Source organism: Cryptomeria japonica, chromosome 9 (genome assembly GCF_030272615.1).
Source record: "Cryptomeria japonica chromosome 9, Sugi_1.0, whole genome shotgun sequence".
Lineage (NCBI taxonomy): Eukaryota > Viridiplantae > Streptophyta > Pinopsida > Cupressales > Cupressaceae > Cryptomeria > Cryptomeria japonica.
The window spans coordinates 10,885,199-10,902,210 of NC_081413.1; the positions used below are offsets into that span (position 1 = coordinate 10,885,199).

General features: G+C 35.4%; 1 protein-coding gene across 1 annotated transcript in view; it reads left to right on the plus strand.

Moving 5' to 3' along the window:
* The first annotated feature begins 7,319 nt into the window (after window positions 1–7,319).
* Window positions 7,320–17,012, plus strand: part of LOC131027901 (protein CHAPERONE-LIKE PROTEIN OF POR1, chloroplastic) — a 46,466-nt gene continuing 36,773 nt past the window's right edge. Inside the window, exons 1-3 of the mRNA XM_057958002.2 lie at window positions 7,320–7,474; window positions 7,717–7,954; window positions 8,695–8,783. Coding sequence (XP_057813985.1) covers window positions 7,818–7,954; window positions 8,695–8,783 — 226 coding nt within the window. The 5' untranslated portion in view covers window positions 7,320–7,474; window positions 7,717–7,817. The remainder of the gene's footprint in view (window positions 7,475–7,716; window positions 7,955–8,694; window positions 8,784–17,012) is intronic.

Here is a 17,012-nt window from a genome sequence, read left to right on the forward strand (position 1 = left end):
CCTTGAACATAATCTAGAAAATATTTTCTATGGGGTGTAGCATGAAATGAAGCCCCAAAATCTATTACCCAGGAATCATTAACATTATCCAAACATAAGATTAAAGCATTTTGTAAAGTATTACTTGCAATATTAGCTTCCTTACTATCATTTTCATTTTTGTCTCCTTCTTTGTTTTTCCGAGACCAATAATCTTTCTTTAGATGACCAGGCTTTCCGCAGTACCAGCAATCTTTCTTTCCTCTAGATTGAGAGCATCCTTTCTTTGACTTCCCTCATGACTTCTCATTCCCAGGGCCTTTTCCTCTTTCCTTTGATCTTCCTCTGTTCTCCACATTCAAAACACTACTCAATGATGTTGGAGTCTCACCTGTGCTTTTCCTTCGCATTTCCTCGCTTAGGATAACACCAACAATATCATCAAATACCAAAGTATTTTTACTAGAGACAAAGTTACTTACAGCCATAACCAAGCTATTCCAGCTTTCTAGCAAAGAACATAAAATCAAGAGAGCCCTAACCTCTTCTGCAAAGGTAACTTTTACCAAAGACAGTTGACTGGTAATTGTATTAAATTCATTTAAGTGCTCTGCTACAGATCCTCCCTCACTCATTTTCAAATTAAACAAACACTTCATAAGAAATACCTTATTTGAAGCTGAGGGTTTCTCATACAACTTTGCCAATGTTGCCATCAAATCTACAGTCGTTTTTGCTTCTGTTATATTGAATGCTACAGACGGTGCAAGGCACAATCGAATGGATCCCAGTGCCTTTCTATCTAAAATGTCCCACTCTTCATCTGACATTGTGGTCGCTTTCTTTACCTTTCCTTCCAATGGCCGCCACAAATCCTTTTGATATAGGTAATCCTCCATCTGCATTTTCCATAACTGATAGTTCTAACCATTAAACTTTTCGACCTTGAATTTGGAATCCTCCATTGCTCCCACTCAAATTTGAGAGTCCTGCCAATTTATAGAAAACCTCGCTCTGATACCAATTGTTAGGGTTTCAAGCAGATCCGAAGCAAATATGAACTAACAATTATATGCAGATTTAAATACAAAAGATAAAGAAATAAAATAGGACACGGATAACACAAAGATTTAACGTGGTTCACCCAAAATGGGTTACGTCCACCATACACAGTTGTCCAATCTTTCTTATTATCCAGCAAAAACAATACATCAACCTTACAATGCCTTAAGCATCCCAGCCGCTTATAACATGCGTTTTTAGGGCAAAAACAAAGTCGACCTTTTTAGGGTTTTATTACAATGTCGGTTTTCATCAACAAAAAAAAATACCCAAAATTGTTTTTCTCGGGGGCTCCCGCCCTCGAACCCTCGCTTTTCTCAGGGGTTGCCACCCCTGAACCCTTGCCTGGGGCCCGGCCCGGCCTCGAACCCTGGTGAGGACGTGCTGAGTGTACAGTACTTTGCTGATCAATCGCCACATTTCAACACTCTCTATCTCCTAGATTGAACTCCTTTCATCGTAATTTGTGTTTGGAGATGACTTAGTTGGATTATTCCTTGTCCCCTATTCTAGCATACCTAATTGGAGTTTTGGGATGTTTTGGATGATAAATGTTGAAGATCAAATCAATTACTATAGAATATCCCAAATTTGGACAAAGTCTTGGTTTAGTTTTATCACACGCTTTGGCCACATATAAGGGACGATTTCTATAATGTCTATTTGGAAGGAATTCACATTGTGTCTCTAGGACATATTATTAATGGGGGTCTTTTTAAACTTATCCCCAATGGGAAACACGAAGATTAAGTGAATTATCGATTCCCCATCACTTTGCTCAATACCTCATATAATATCATAACTAAAGTTTTGGCCAAAAGAATCAAACCCATCACACATGAATTTATTAGACCTAAGAAAAAGAGTTCCCTAGGGGGTAAATTTATTTTATAAAATTTGATTCTAGCTTGGAAAACTATCAAATGGGCTCAACATATGACTCAAGATGTCTTGATTCTCAAACTAGATTTTGATAAGGCCTATGACTATATTAGGTGATAATTCATCCTCAAGATGCTTCAATGGTTGTGATTTGGAACCAACTTTTGAGCACATGTTCAAATATTGTTCATGGATGCTAATGCAAGGTTGGCTATTAATGGATTACCATCCTTTAATGAAATAAGATTTTCATAATCCATAGTAATCTTGGTAAGTAAGTTTCTGGAATCAAATTGTTTGCGAGTTTTTATCAACATTTCGAATCACACTCTGTGATCCATCATCAGAATGATTGAAAGCACAAGAAACAAAAAATGATGAGAGATTGCAAACTAGGAGGAAGCTTAAAAATCTAGAAGAGGAAAGAGAAAGATAAAAATTACAAGAAGATAGAAGAGGGTCCCAGACAAAAAATAAGCAAAAGACAACATAAACTAGAAAACTACAACCAAAAAACTAAAAAAGAACAAATAGCTATAAACAAAGAAATAACAAAGGTGGACCAAAAAAAGAACATGATAATAATAAGTTACCAAGGAAACCATCGAAGTAAACAAAAAGTAAAAAGGAAGTCACAAAACCAACTTAAAATACAAAAATAAACAAAGAAAATAAAAATAAAAGAAAATCAATAAAATTAACAAAAAAAAAAGGAAAATAAATAAATAAAAATAAGATGAAACTTAATAAAAACAAAAGAAACAAAAATTGAATTTATAAACCTACATCCTAACAACCAAACATACATATCAAATATATAAACAAAAAAGCAAGGAGATAAAAACAAAAAGGAGCCAACAAAAAAAACATTGAAAAAAGATTTAAAAAAAGCTACCAAAAGCTTCAATGACAAACATAAAAAGAAACAAAAAAAATGTATGTACATATACATATACATATACATATACATATACATATACATATACACATACACATATACATATACATATACACATACACATACACATACACATACATGTGTAAATGTATATTATATTAGATATATCAATATTAAAAAAAAAAAATAGTGATCATTATTTTGTGCTTCTTGTGTTCTCAATCATCTTGATGATGGATCATAGAGTGTGATCCGAAATGTTGATAAAAAACTCACACACAATTTGATTCTAGAAACTTGCTTACTGGGATCTCTATCCTCGCAATTCCCCTCCAAAAATCCATTTGTCACGGTTGCCCTCTTGCTCCTTTTTCTCTATGTGCTCACATTTGATACTCTTAGTTATCTCATTCAACATGCCCAATCTAATTGTCTTATCCATGGCATCTTTATATCTAGTAATACTATGGTGCTCGACTCCCACTTGGTTGGTGACAATATGATATTCATGTCCAAAATTCTATTGAAGGCATTATGAACTTGCTCGATATCCTTGATTTTTATTGTACCATCTCAGGCTCCAAATTATCCATGCAAGTATTGAATTTTGGATGATGAATCCCAACCCTCACTAATGATGGATTTTAAAAGAATGGAAAGAAATCAAACATGGTACCATTTCTAGGCATTTTGGCATACCCTTCAAAATAGGAGTCTCCTTGAAAGATATGTGGAGGTGATTTTTTAACAAATTCCGATCCAAATTGTTGGCTTGGTCAAATCATTTTCTCTTTATGGTTAGGCATATACAAGTGGCCAATAAAATTCTCTTAGCTAGTCATGTCTACACCTCCTCTTGCCAGCTACCCTCTAAAGCTTGCTATAACTAGATTACACAACCCATTTGTAACTTTATTTGGTCCAAATGGGGAAAAAAAATAAAAATGCTTGCCACTTCATTGTCACATTGTATCCTTCTTAAGGAGAAGGGTGGTTAAGGTATCATTGATCTTTCATGCAAGGAATTTGTCTTTCAACTAAATGGATTAACAAAACCTTAGAAGACAATGCTCCTTTGAAACTCTTGATAAGGTGTATCGTATAGAAACAACTACTATTGGTAAATCATGGTGTTCGATGAACATTGGAATGATAATATTCTTCCAGCCTAATACTTTAAGTCCATGGATTAGGCTCTCTTACTTGCATATGGAAATATTGGTAATTAATTTCACAAAAAGTAGTCTTGGTTTGACCAATCATTCAACAATTGTCTTAGTTTTGCAACCTCCTCTATATGGTAGGATCACTTGATTAAAGTTAATAACATGTCATTAGCGATGAATCCTATGTTCAAAGCGAAATGTCTATTCAAAAAAGGCATCCAAGTGTTCATTGACATGAGTTTCATTTAGCTTCACATGGAAATCATGGAATTAGTTTAAGTCATGCTTCAAACTTAATTATAAAGATAATGTCATTATATTGGAACTTCAAACACTTGTGCCCTTGAATCTCACTATCCTCACATCTTCTACCTATCACTCGAGCTTTCATAAGGACTAGAGTTGGCCTAATGGAAGTAGTATTAGAGCTCTTCCTCTTAAAATCCTCTATAAGTAGCTTGTGCCTTGCTTGCCCTTTTCATGCCAACTTAACTGTATCTAGAAAGGTCATTTCAAGAGATCCAATTTTATATAAACTTAGCTTGCGGACTTGGAAGATAAAAAATGATTCACAATCTTAACTCACTACTTGGAAACTTCTGCATGCATAAATCCTAGTTGGAAATCATCTTAAATTCCTCCTTTTCATCCTTTTTGTGGTAAGATTAAAATATTCAAACATTGTTTTTGGTTTTTCCCTCATGTTAAAATATTACGGAAGGCCCTTATAATACCCATATACCTGCCCCATTTCATTTCTCTTGGACATGAAAATCCGCTATTCTAGGGTACTCTAAAACTCACAACATGTTATCTAGCTCTTGTCGGCTTATCATAATAAAAAACACCTAGAAGATCCATTGCTAGATTGCTTTGTCTCACTCTTTCTCTCCACTACCATTTGTTCTAACTTACATATCCAACTATCGAGCATAACATCTTATATGAAAGAGAACTATGATACCAATGATAATCTTTACCAACAAGTGAAAAGATTGATGTCATAGCTTCAAGCTAAGATCTTGCCCTTTGCTAAACACAACAACCTGATGACAACTTTGTATGCCTCTATAGTTAAAACAATTCATTTGCCTTACTCTTTGTCGGGGATCTTCATTACTATGTTGACTATACAACTAATATGGACTATGAAGGCTACATAAAAAAAAGGTAGGAACTTTGTTTCCTCCATGGAATAGGTTAACTAATGGCAGCCAAAAGGAGCATGCAAAGATAATGACAAAGTTAAAGAGCCCATTTAGATCTTGTGTTTTAGACTTTGAAATTCTATAAATTTGCTATTTTACGAGTTGTGTGCCTTTTATATACTACTTGATCTTCTTTATTGCTCGCTATATATGTTTCTTGATTTATTCTAGACTGGTTTTTATTAATTTTAGTTCAATGTCTAAATAAAAACACCTCATTAGATAGTCGTAATCTATCTATACAATATCATTCAACAGGGCTTACCCACATATTGGAATACTAGCTTAGCAATACCTCTTTTCAAGAATGGTGATATCAACAATCCCTCCAATTATAGAACCATTATGGTCAATCCTTTATTTGCAAAATTGTTTGGGAGTATGATAGAAAGCAGGATCAACAATTGGGCGGAACAAGGCAATAAACGTGCTAAAGGTCAAGCTAGTTTTAGAGCTAAACATTCCACAGTTGATCATGGTGTCACTCTAAGGCACATCATTGAAAAAGTTTGGGATCAAAAGGATGAAGTCTTTTGCTGCTTTGTAGATTTCAAAAAAGCATTTGACGTGATCCCTAGGGACAAACTTTGGCACATAATGGAGGAACTTGGAGTTCCTAGTCATCTCAGGGCAGTTGTTCATAGGTTGTATGAAGAGGTCAAAGTTAAAATCATAACTTCGGTTGGCATCTCAGAAAGTTTTAGGAGTGACATTGGGGTCAAGCAGGGCTGCCCTCTATCCCCTACACTTTTTGGTTTATACATCGACAAACTAGAAGATTGGTTAAACTTACAAAATGGGGATGGGGTTCACTTGGGCAAGTTTGTCATAAAGACTCCTTTTATATGAATATGACCATATCATTATTGGTAAGTCTGCTATTGGTTTACAAGAACACCTACTCCCCCTTGAGAAATTTTGTAGAACTGTGGGGATGCAAGTTAACATCAACAAAACAAAAGTGATGATTTTATCCACCAAAAGAAAACATGACCAACATGTGTTCCATTTTGAAGGTAATACTCTTGAAGAAGTAACGGATTACAAGTAACTTGGTATTGACTTCAACAAAAACTTAAGTTGGGAAGGGTGCATAAACAAGAGAGCTTTGGGAGGGTGGAAAGTGTTTTATGCCTTTCAGAATAGGCGTAGAGAGGCTGAGTTATGGGATTGGAAGACCTTTCAAATTATTTTTGGTCTTTTAGTGCTTCTGGTTGTCCTTTATGGCTGTGAAGTGTGGGGTAGTACTCCTATCTTGCAATGAAAATGAATTGAGAAAATTAAAAAACGTTTGATTACAAACAAGGTCAAGCTTAAAAATTCAGTATCTTATGACATTATGTCGAGTGAAGTAGGGGCAACACCCATTGAGGCTATTGCTATGACGAGACTCATAAGTTATTTAAAAAGAATCGAGAGAATGGATGAGGACTGATGGCCAGGGATTGTCTTTAATGATACTCTATGCAAAGAAAGAAGTCTAGATGCAACAAAATAACAAATGGCCAAGTAAATGGAATATCTACTTAATGCATGCCCCACCAATAGCAAGGAGATAAAAGCATTTGTTATAGACAAGTTTCACAAGTGTACTTGGGATAAAAACCTTGGGAGAGAAAAAATACTATATTGAAGAGTTTAACCCCACTTGTAATTATGAGCAAAAGATGTACATAGGGGCAAATATTCCTTGGAGAGCCAAAATCCTCATTGCTCAATTAAGAACTAATTCTAACCAGCGTCGTAGTGAAACCGGTCGTTGGAAAAGACCTAAAGAAGATTGAAAGGAGAGAGTGTGCATTCTCTGCTCAACGGGTAAAGTGGAAACGGAAAAACACTTCATTTTAGAATGTGAAGCTTTCAAGGACAACAAGGACAACTATATTAACATCTCGACAGCTAACACTTGGGACAATCTTTTCAATGAGGGAATTGTTGAGAAGCTGGGAGCAACACTTATCATCACGCTGCATAAGAAGAGAGCTGAAATGCAGAAGACAATTAGTGTTTAATCCAGCGGTTGGCAGTTTTGTTCCATAAACTATATTTAATCTCGTGAACGTTAAAATAATTTCTTCTTCTTCTACTATATTCTATATATTTTTATTCTTAATCCAATATATATTTTTTAAAACCTAGAAATATGAACAAGATCTTTCACTAGAAGCCAAACTTAAAGAAAATGCTATCCATGTTTGAATGTCTGGGTAGTGATTCTTCGTTGTAAGCTCCGAGAAGTTGTTTGATGCTGCAGTCTATTTTGATCAGCGAAATTCGAGGTGAGTTTTTCTCCAGGGTTAGAATTTCTTGAATAAGGAGCTTTTTGATGAGTGAAAAAAATACCTTCTCTTTATAATAAATTCACGGCATTTTTTTGTTCTCAAGGGATTACGATAGTTTTCTCCGCATTGAATCGAATTTTCATCGACTAACAAAGGGCACCTGTAATTTTTTAATTTTATTTTTTTCAAGCCTCCATTGATTGAATTAGTGTGTGCATTTCACCTGTAAAATCCTCCAGGATCTGCAATGATTTTATGGGAATGATTAGTACAAAGTGGGTGCGAGTTTAAACCCTTGAAATCCATAGCTGAAGGAGGGGTTCCATTACCGTGCTTCAGAATGGCTACTTCATTAACTTTTACCCGAACATTATGCGCAAATAACACCCTTTATTCTTCGAGGCAATGTTTTAAAAAATTAGGTTTTCAAATAAACAGAGTCACAAGGCTGTACAGACCAAAATCTGCATTGGAAAGGCAAGTATTCTATTCAGATATATTGATTTTTTTCATTTATCATTGATTGTGGTTATATATATTTGGTGTAAATATATTATGTTTGTGTGTGTTTTGGATGGGAGGTCTGAAGGGTAAATGGAAACAAATTCTGTTGTGAGTTCCAACAACGAGACTCATACATCGAGTTGGTGTATGGTTTCGCTGTGACCCAAATATAATTTTTTTTGGTAATGTATGCATGTGTTAGGCGAATAGCAAAAATAAGAAAAAAACACAAAACAAAAAGCTGTATATCGCATTGTGGGCACACATTTCTTTATGATACTGAAGGGTTTAGATGTTCTTCAATTTGATGAGAGTGAATCTGTACTGCCCTGCACCTTTTTATATGGTTCACAGTTTTTTGGTAGCTCTTCAATGTGATTGGAGTGAATATGGGATACTCTTTATGGAACTATTTGATATGGAACTGTTGGTTTCACTTCACTGTGATTGGAGTGAATCTACACTGCCCAATGCATTCTGGATCGATAGTTCCAGAAGGAATCCACAGGCAGATATGAGCCACGGTCCTGGGAATTTCTATTCCATCAAAATTCATCTGTGATTTGTATGGGGTCTTGCAGTAACGGGGTTTGCTTAACTATGCTGCTTTATAATGAGCAGTAGAGAAACCCCAGTGAGATTTCAATTTGCAACGCATATTATGTTTTTGTAATCTTATGCTATTTTTAGCTGAAGCTCGAGATTAACTGCAGGTACAATGGTCTATCGAAGAAGAAGAAACTTCATATCCGGCCATGTCGGCTGCAGGCTGCAATGGATGCTTCATTTGGTGGTCAAATGGGTCAGTTCTGTGCTTTTTGAATTTTTGAATTTTAATATTTATATTTATATCTATTTTGTTTGTTAAATCTTTGCCAAGGTTACTGTCCTAGGGGTTGCTTTTAATGCTGGGACCACATTCTTAAGAGTTATAAACACAGCGTATGCTTGTATATGCCTTATAAACATAACTTCACAACTTCGCCGAATTCCTGCTAGAGTTATGAGCAGCCTTACTGCAGTGAATATTGATGCTTATTTTTAAGCATAGAAATTTGTCTAAATGTCTTTTAACTATGCTGTGGATGTTGGGTTTTGTCCTTCTGTCTGGTTTTTTCAATCTTATATGTTTTTTTTTGATAAATAAATGATGGTTCTATTTGGGGTCTGCACTGTTGAAGTGAAACGTATAGAAAAGATTACAAAGCCACAGAAGAGACAAAACTAATGTTAAACCAAAAGCTAACACAGATTTCAAAGTCTCAAACAACACAAAATAGCCAAAAACACTACAACAAACTAAAAAAATTAAACACCATTAATTCTTTTCCTTGCATTCAGCTGCCCCGTGACACACTTATCCTTCCAAAGCAGGAGCTAAATACTGACTTGGAAATTAATTAAACCATTGGAATTGGAGACCTCCAGATTTTTAACCACCAAATTGGTGGCAGCAGAAAATTTCTTCACCTCAGAAAGAGCCAGAAATACCTCCTTAATCTTCTGCTTACTGTATTTTAGAAGCCGCAACAGCAACCACTAAACCTGAAGCAACAGAAGCATCCTTCTCCTCTTCCTCCAGAAACCAAGAACTACCTTCTTCACAAACTTTATAACTAGACATCCTAGCTTGAACAACCAGATCAGGAATCTTGATCTCCAAACTGTGACAAAACTCCTCCAGAATTGAAGCTTGTGAATGGACTACCTCAGTGTTTTTGACGCCTTTCAGAACCAATAAATCCAGTAGAGGAGGAATAAAAAATACATTTCAGACACCACACAAAAACAGGGTCCTTAAAATGGGCATCCCTTCCTACAACTGCACCCCCGTGAGCCATGAAACCAGCCAAAAACCACATCAGGCATCTATACAACAAAAGCTGAACAAAGAAACTGACACAGACATTCAAGTAACACAAGGCTAAGCTCCAATGAAACAAGAAAGTACCATCCCATGGTTACACACATCGGAGGAGCCATCTCTATATCACCAAAAAGTCTTAAGCTGTCCCCCCAAAAAATCAATGCATGAAGGGTGCAATGAGAATAATCATGCTATTCACAGAAGATATACAACTCGTTACTTAGACAGGGAAGGCGTGGCATTTGAAGGAGGTCCCATCATAAGATGCTCACCCCAGAGGTTACATTGGCAAAGACTGCACAAAGAGGGATAGCGAACAAAAGCTAAGGATCATCTTTTACCCTTCCAAGCAGTGAAAGGGTATTGATTGACACCCTGATTGGTTAAAAATTCAGCCACCATATTGATTTATCTAAAATAATGTATGAAAAAGACATTGCCAAAGGGGGCACACAACTCAATCACTTCTTCTACGATATTGTGAAATTTTCATTTAGGACGAGATTGCTTATGTGAACCAAAGATTACATTTGAGGAGTCACCTTCCACAATCAATCCTGTGCAACCAACAAAAATCACTCAAGAAATACTTTCAGTTGCTGCTCTCCATTTTGCTTCATTATTAGTTTGTGTTCCCAAAAAAGAAAGAGCCCCCACGAATAAAAGCTTCTGAAGAATCCTGAAGAATCACACCTGCTTCAGCGATGGTTGCCATGAGCCTCTCTAACAATCTTTTTTCATCTCTTATCCTATTAACAGGAGATTTTATGTACTTTTTGTAACTGCTTCAGATAAAAGCAGATTTCTCTTACAGTTTCTCTGCTTTAAACTGATTTCCTATTTTTTTTTCATTTTGTGTGTTGCCTCAGATAGAAGTGCAGGTCAATAGGAGAATGTGTTCATAATCACATTAGACGGTTAAGTCTACTACTTATTTTAGTGCCTTCTTTCTTTATAGCATCTTTCCATATCATATAATTTTTTCCTCTTAATCATCATCTTTTCTTGTTGTGATGATAAGTAATTAGATAACTCTTTGAGAGCTTTGATCTTTATTTTTCAGGATATAGCTCTATGCAGATTGATGTGCTAGTTGGATCTATTTTAAGTTTGTAATAAAATTCTCTAGTTGCTTCTTAACGGTGTACTGTAAAATATTTAATTGCATCTTTTATTGGATTCTGGAAGATTATTGTCACCTTTGTTCATTGAATCTGACTGTAATGCCCCTCCTAGAAAGCAGGCTTTTCATAGCAAACAATATAAGGTAGGCTATATTCAATTTGATGGCATCAATTTCATTACCTCTTGGCTTGTGTTCCACCTAACAGATGAAGACCTTTTTGCTTATTACTTGAAGAGGAAATTGCATGGTTATAAGATTGAATTAGAGGTTATTCTTGAGGTGGACCTTTACAATTGCGAACCTTGGGATCTACTGGAAAAGTCATACATGCCAAGCAAAGATCTACAATGGCATTTCCTTAGTCCATGCGATGGGAAGTACCCAAATTGTTCACATACTAATAGAGCAACTGAAGTCGGTTTTTGGGAAGCCACAAGGAAGGACTGCAAATTTACTTCAAAACTGTAAGGTGGTGAAAATAGGGTTTATAAGTTGAGGCATGCAAACTAGACCTGTTTTCACAAAAGCATTGTAATGTGTTCATCCAAGCCCTTTTGCTTATTGGTAATTACCCTTTTTTTGGATGTGGGTTTGAAGATCCCCAAGGTGTTTTCTAACTATTATTTCATATTCCATGTTCAATCTAAGCAACATGGTTTATGTTTAGAATAATGTATTATATCCAACATACTTTATCCACCACCTTGCTTAAAATAGGAGTTACAACATACATCACCTCCTTTCCTTTGATGTGCTTATTGCATACTAGAAATGGTTATCTCTGTTCCTTTGATATGGATATAGGTACGATACAACTCGAATATGGTTTGAGTACTATGCCTGCCTATATTATTAAAGTAATATTGTAATATTTAGCTCATAATGGTCATTTAAGTTGTTTAGTTAGTTTTTAGTAACTTTCTATTCTGTAAGTCAGTTAGTATTTAGAATTTCTCTATTCTGTCTTTAGTTCTTGATCGTTACCGTTATGGAAAGATCTTTTGTAATTGCTTATATAAGGAATATCCTCTTCTTTGTTAATATAATGTTCAATTATTATTTCATGGTATCAAAGCATAGGTACTTTTATGGCGATTTAAGAAAAATCGTGGTCTTTTACATAGAAATTTTAAGGAAATTTTAGGAATTTTTTGCCTGATTTTTTTATAAACAAAATTGTGGGTTTTGTCTATAGAATCAAGATTTTTTGATTGACAAAAGTTTTTTGATCGGTTTTAAAAAAAAAAAATCCTTTTTTTTCTAGGGATTTGATGTAGGCATTTTTTCTGAAAATTGTGGCAGTTCTATTTTTTAAAATTGTGGTTTTTTTTCCTTGAAAAACCGTGCAACTTTTGTCTTTGATATTATTGAATGTTTTTAAAAAAAAATCATGGGTTTGCTCTTGCATATCTTCTGCTACTAGGGTTTCCAAACATGTGCCAAATTTAAGTTGTGTTCTTTTAACGATTCTCTCAAAAAAAGTGGGTTATCTTTTGTGACCAGGGTGAATGGAGTTTTGCACAATTTTTTTACAAAATCATGGGTGTTGCTATTTTTCTCCAAAGCAATGGAGGGTTATTGACCTGGTTTTTGACGATTTTTTTCACAAAGTTGTGTTTGTGTGCCTAGGGTTTCTAGGCACGTAGGATATTTTGCAATTTTTTTGATTTTTTTTTTTATCAAACCTAGGTTGCTTCAGCAAGTCTTTTGCACGATTTAAAAAAAAATAAATCGCGGGTTTTAGTTTTTTTCCGATTATTTAACAACAAAAATCGAAGGTATTTGAGAAGTTGTTTTTTAATCTGGTTTTCCATATCTTTGGATAGTAGGAGGAATGGCTTCGTTACCCAATATCATGTTGGAAGGAACTCAAAGGTTCAACAACAAGAACTACAATACCTGGAAAGAGAGGCTGTTTACCATTTTTAAGTACTAGTGTCTAGATTAGATTGTTTTGGGTAATTCTGTTCGTCCCATAGTGGCAGGCAAAGACTAAGATAAGTTTGATGAGCGTAATCGTGAAGCAGTTATGTTGCTCAAGTTATCAGTCAACGATGAGATGCTTCCAGAAGTGCCATTTGGCAAGGCTGCTGCACAAATTTGGACTCACTTGAAGGATCTGCATGAGACGTCAGGTGAAGGTAGACCATTCATCCTTACAATATGTTGTTCTTGATTATGATGGATGAGAAGATGTCTTTGTAGGATCACATCTCATGAAGATCAAAGACATTTGTGATCAACTAGAGGCCATTGGTTGCAAGATGATAGAAGAGGATATAGTGGTTATCATGTTGAAAAGCTTACCATGATCCTTTCAACACTTTATCAAAACTCTCAACATTACCTCCACCAATGTTGACTTGAAGTTTGATGAACTATGCAACAAGCTCTTGTAGCAAGACAAGTGGAAGAAGTAGTTTGGTAGTAATAGCGAGATAACCAATGTGGAACGAGCTTTTACTACCAACGACAAAGGCAGAGCATTCATCCTTAAAATATGTTGTTCTTGATTATGATGGAGGACAAGATGTCTTTGTAAGATCATCTCATGAAGATCAAAGACATTTGTGGTCAATTGGAGGCCATTGGTTGCAAGATGATAGAAGAGGATATGGTGGTTAACACGCTGAATAGTTTACCATGATCCTTGGAGCACTTCATCGAAACTCCCAACATTACCTCCACCAATGTCGACTTGAAGTTTGATGAACTATGCAATAAGCTGTTGCAGTAGGACAGGTGGAAGCGGTTTGGTAGCAGCAATGAGATAGCCAGTGTGGAACATGATTTTACTGCCAAGGACAAAGGCAAAGGCGAGTCAACTCAGCAATTTGGACAAGGCAAATCTGATGATTCTTAAAAGAATTTGAAATCTATCACATGCCACTATTCTGGTTAACTCGGTGATACAAAGAAGTTCTGCAAAAAGTGGTTGGCTGATCAAAAATCCAACTAGGGAGGGTCTCAATAGTAGGCTCATGTTGTAGAGCATTCAAAGGAGAAGGGGTCAACCTTCTATGCATTCATGACCAAAGACTAACAAATCATCATAAGTTTTCTGCACGGTAGTTGTAGAATGACCAGTAAGGGAGGGTATTAAAGTAAAATTGTAATATTTAGCTTATAATGGTCATTTAAGTCGTATAGTTATTTTTTAATAACTTTCTATATTGTAAGTTATTATTATTTAGAATCTTTCTATTTTGTCTGTAGTTCTCAATTGTTTCCGTTATGGAAAGATCTTCTATAATTGCTTATATAAGAATTATTCTCCTCTCCTTTGTTAATATAACAATCAATTATTATTTCATATACAAAAAATGTGAACTAGTTATTTGTCATGCTAGATACACCAATATACAACAATCTAGTTGTTTGTGTCATATTTAGGTAAGTTTAAAATAAAAATACCCAAAATGTAAAAAACCGTGGTTTTTGAATAAATGCAATTGTAGGCAAACTTTAAAACATAGCACTAGTGACTAAAGGTTTTGTAAATGTCGAGTGATGTGAGGAAAGGTGAAGTGGCATGAGTAGAGGCCAAGTGGCACAAGGAGAGAGTTTTGTTTCTTAGATTGAGCTTTTTTGCTTACATAGTCCTCCTTGTTTCTTCCTTAGACCGGGCCTTGAATCTTATTACATCCCATTACATGATGCCAAATGTGAAATGGAATTTTACCAATATGTAGACAAAAGCTCATGTGACTAGGACTTTTGATTAGTGGACATCTGATTTGAACTAGTTTGGGAATTCAGAAGACAATATCTTGAACTGAACTAGTTTGGGATTTTGGAGGACACACCCAAATGAGAGACTAGTTGTAATGTAACCAATAATTAACTCAACTAACAATATGCACTTAACGATTGTTGAAGAAACACGAAACAACTTTTTAGTCACGAAACAACTTTTTAGTCAAAATGGAGAGCTCATCTAATTCAACAAACTTTGTGGAAGAGATTTATGCCTTTGAATCTATCTAGTTGATTCAAAATGTCAACATATACGACGTGGCTAGAAATGAATGAGAAACTTAGTAGAACTACTAATTCATGGTACCCATCGGAAACTAAAATGTCACTACACTTATTTCCTCATTGAAAGTAGAAATGGACAGCCAAATGAGGAATTATTAGCTACAAAATTAAATAAATACTATGAAAATACATATTTTGATACCCCAACTTGGTTGGGTCATAAGTCTTAGCCCATTGGGTAAGCCACAAACTTGTTGGGTATGAGGCTTAGCTGAATGCAACGAGCCTCTTCGGACAAATTGAGGGTCATAAATGATTTGAAAGCCTCTTAAAATGCAAATTACGAAGATGCATAAAAAATGAAAAATTAGGTTTTTGATATTCTCTAAATTTGACCATGCAAATGCCATCCAAATGCTCCTAGATCTTTGTGAGATCATTTGTTGCTCCCTTGAGAAGCAATGGGCCCCATTGCACCAAGGCTTCGCAACAAATGAAGAAACCTTTTATCAAGTTAGCCCTCAATGAACGACATGCCTTGTTGAGAAAATTGGCTTGTACTACACGGTAGAGAGGGATTTGTTGATTCTTTTGGTGTTTTGATGAAAACATCAGTAACTTGATTAGTTTTGAGTGGAACATTAGTGTTTGGATTCAATTCTGTATTGTGAATGTGTTCTACAACTTTTGAGGTGTTCAACATTGGTGGGAAATACAGATGCACCAAAATTGTATTGAAAACTGGACACATTCCTAGAGAAGGTGACACATTGAGCTTAAAGGCTTTCTCACCCATCCGTTTTAGGATGATGTACAATCCTTATTGAAGGGGACAAAGTTTTTCGTGTCCCTTGAAGTCACTTTTTTGGAGATGAAGCCAAATGTTGTCCCCAACTTGAAACTAATGAGGTGTACTATGCTTGATCATGCCTTTCGTTGTACTTTTGGGTGGTGCGCTGTAGTATCTCATGAACTTGCTGCCAGATATGGTCAATCTTCTCAACAAACCTAGATGCTTTATCTACCTCCTTGGCATTGCAATGATGTCTAATTTAACATGACAGGCAAGGCTACATCAATAGATGCTAATCTTAACGATTGTTAAAGAAACATGAAACAACTTTTTATTCAAATTGGAGAGGTCATTCGATTCAACAAACTTTGTGGAAGAGATTTATGCCTTCAAATCTATCTAATTGATTCAAAATGCTAACATATACAATGTGGCTAGAAATGAACGAGAAACTTAGTAAAAGTATTGAACTATGGTTCCCATTAGAAACTAAAGAGTCACTACACTTATGTCCTCATTGGAAGTAAAAATGGACAGCCAAATGAGGAAAGATTAGCTACAAAATTAAATAAGAACTAGGAAAATACTTAATTTGATACCCCAACTTGGTTGGGTCATAACTCCTAGCCCATTGGGTGAAATTTAAACTTGTTTGTTAGAAAGATCTTCAAAAGATCTACGTAGAGTTGCAAAGAGGCTTAGCTGAATACAATATGCCTTTTTGGCCAAATTGAGGGTCGTAAATGCTTTGAAGGCCTCTCAAAATGCACATACGAAGATTTAGAAAATACAAAAAATTAGGTTTTTGATATTCTCTAAATTCAAGTATGCAAATGCCATCCAAATGCTCGTAGATCTTTGTGATATCATTTGTTGTCCCCTTGAGAAGCAATGGGCCCCATTGCACCAAGGCTTTGCAACAAATGAGGAAACCTTTTAACAAGTGGGCCTTTGATGAACCATTTGCCTCGTTGAGAAAATTATCTTGTACTTTGTGGTAGAGAGGGATTTGTCGATTCTTTTGGTGTTTTGACAAGAACATATTAGTGTTGAGTGGAACATTAGTGTTTGGATTCAATTTTGTATTGTGAATGTGTTCTACAACTTTTGAGCTGTCTAACAGTAGTGGGGAATACGGATGCAACAAATTTGTATTGAAAATTGGACGCATTCCTAGAAAAGGCGACACATTGAGCTCAAAATCTTTCTTACCTATTTGTTTTAAGATGATGTATAGTCCTTATTGCAGGGGACAATGTTTTTT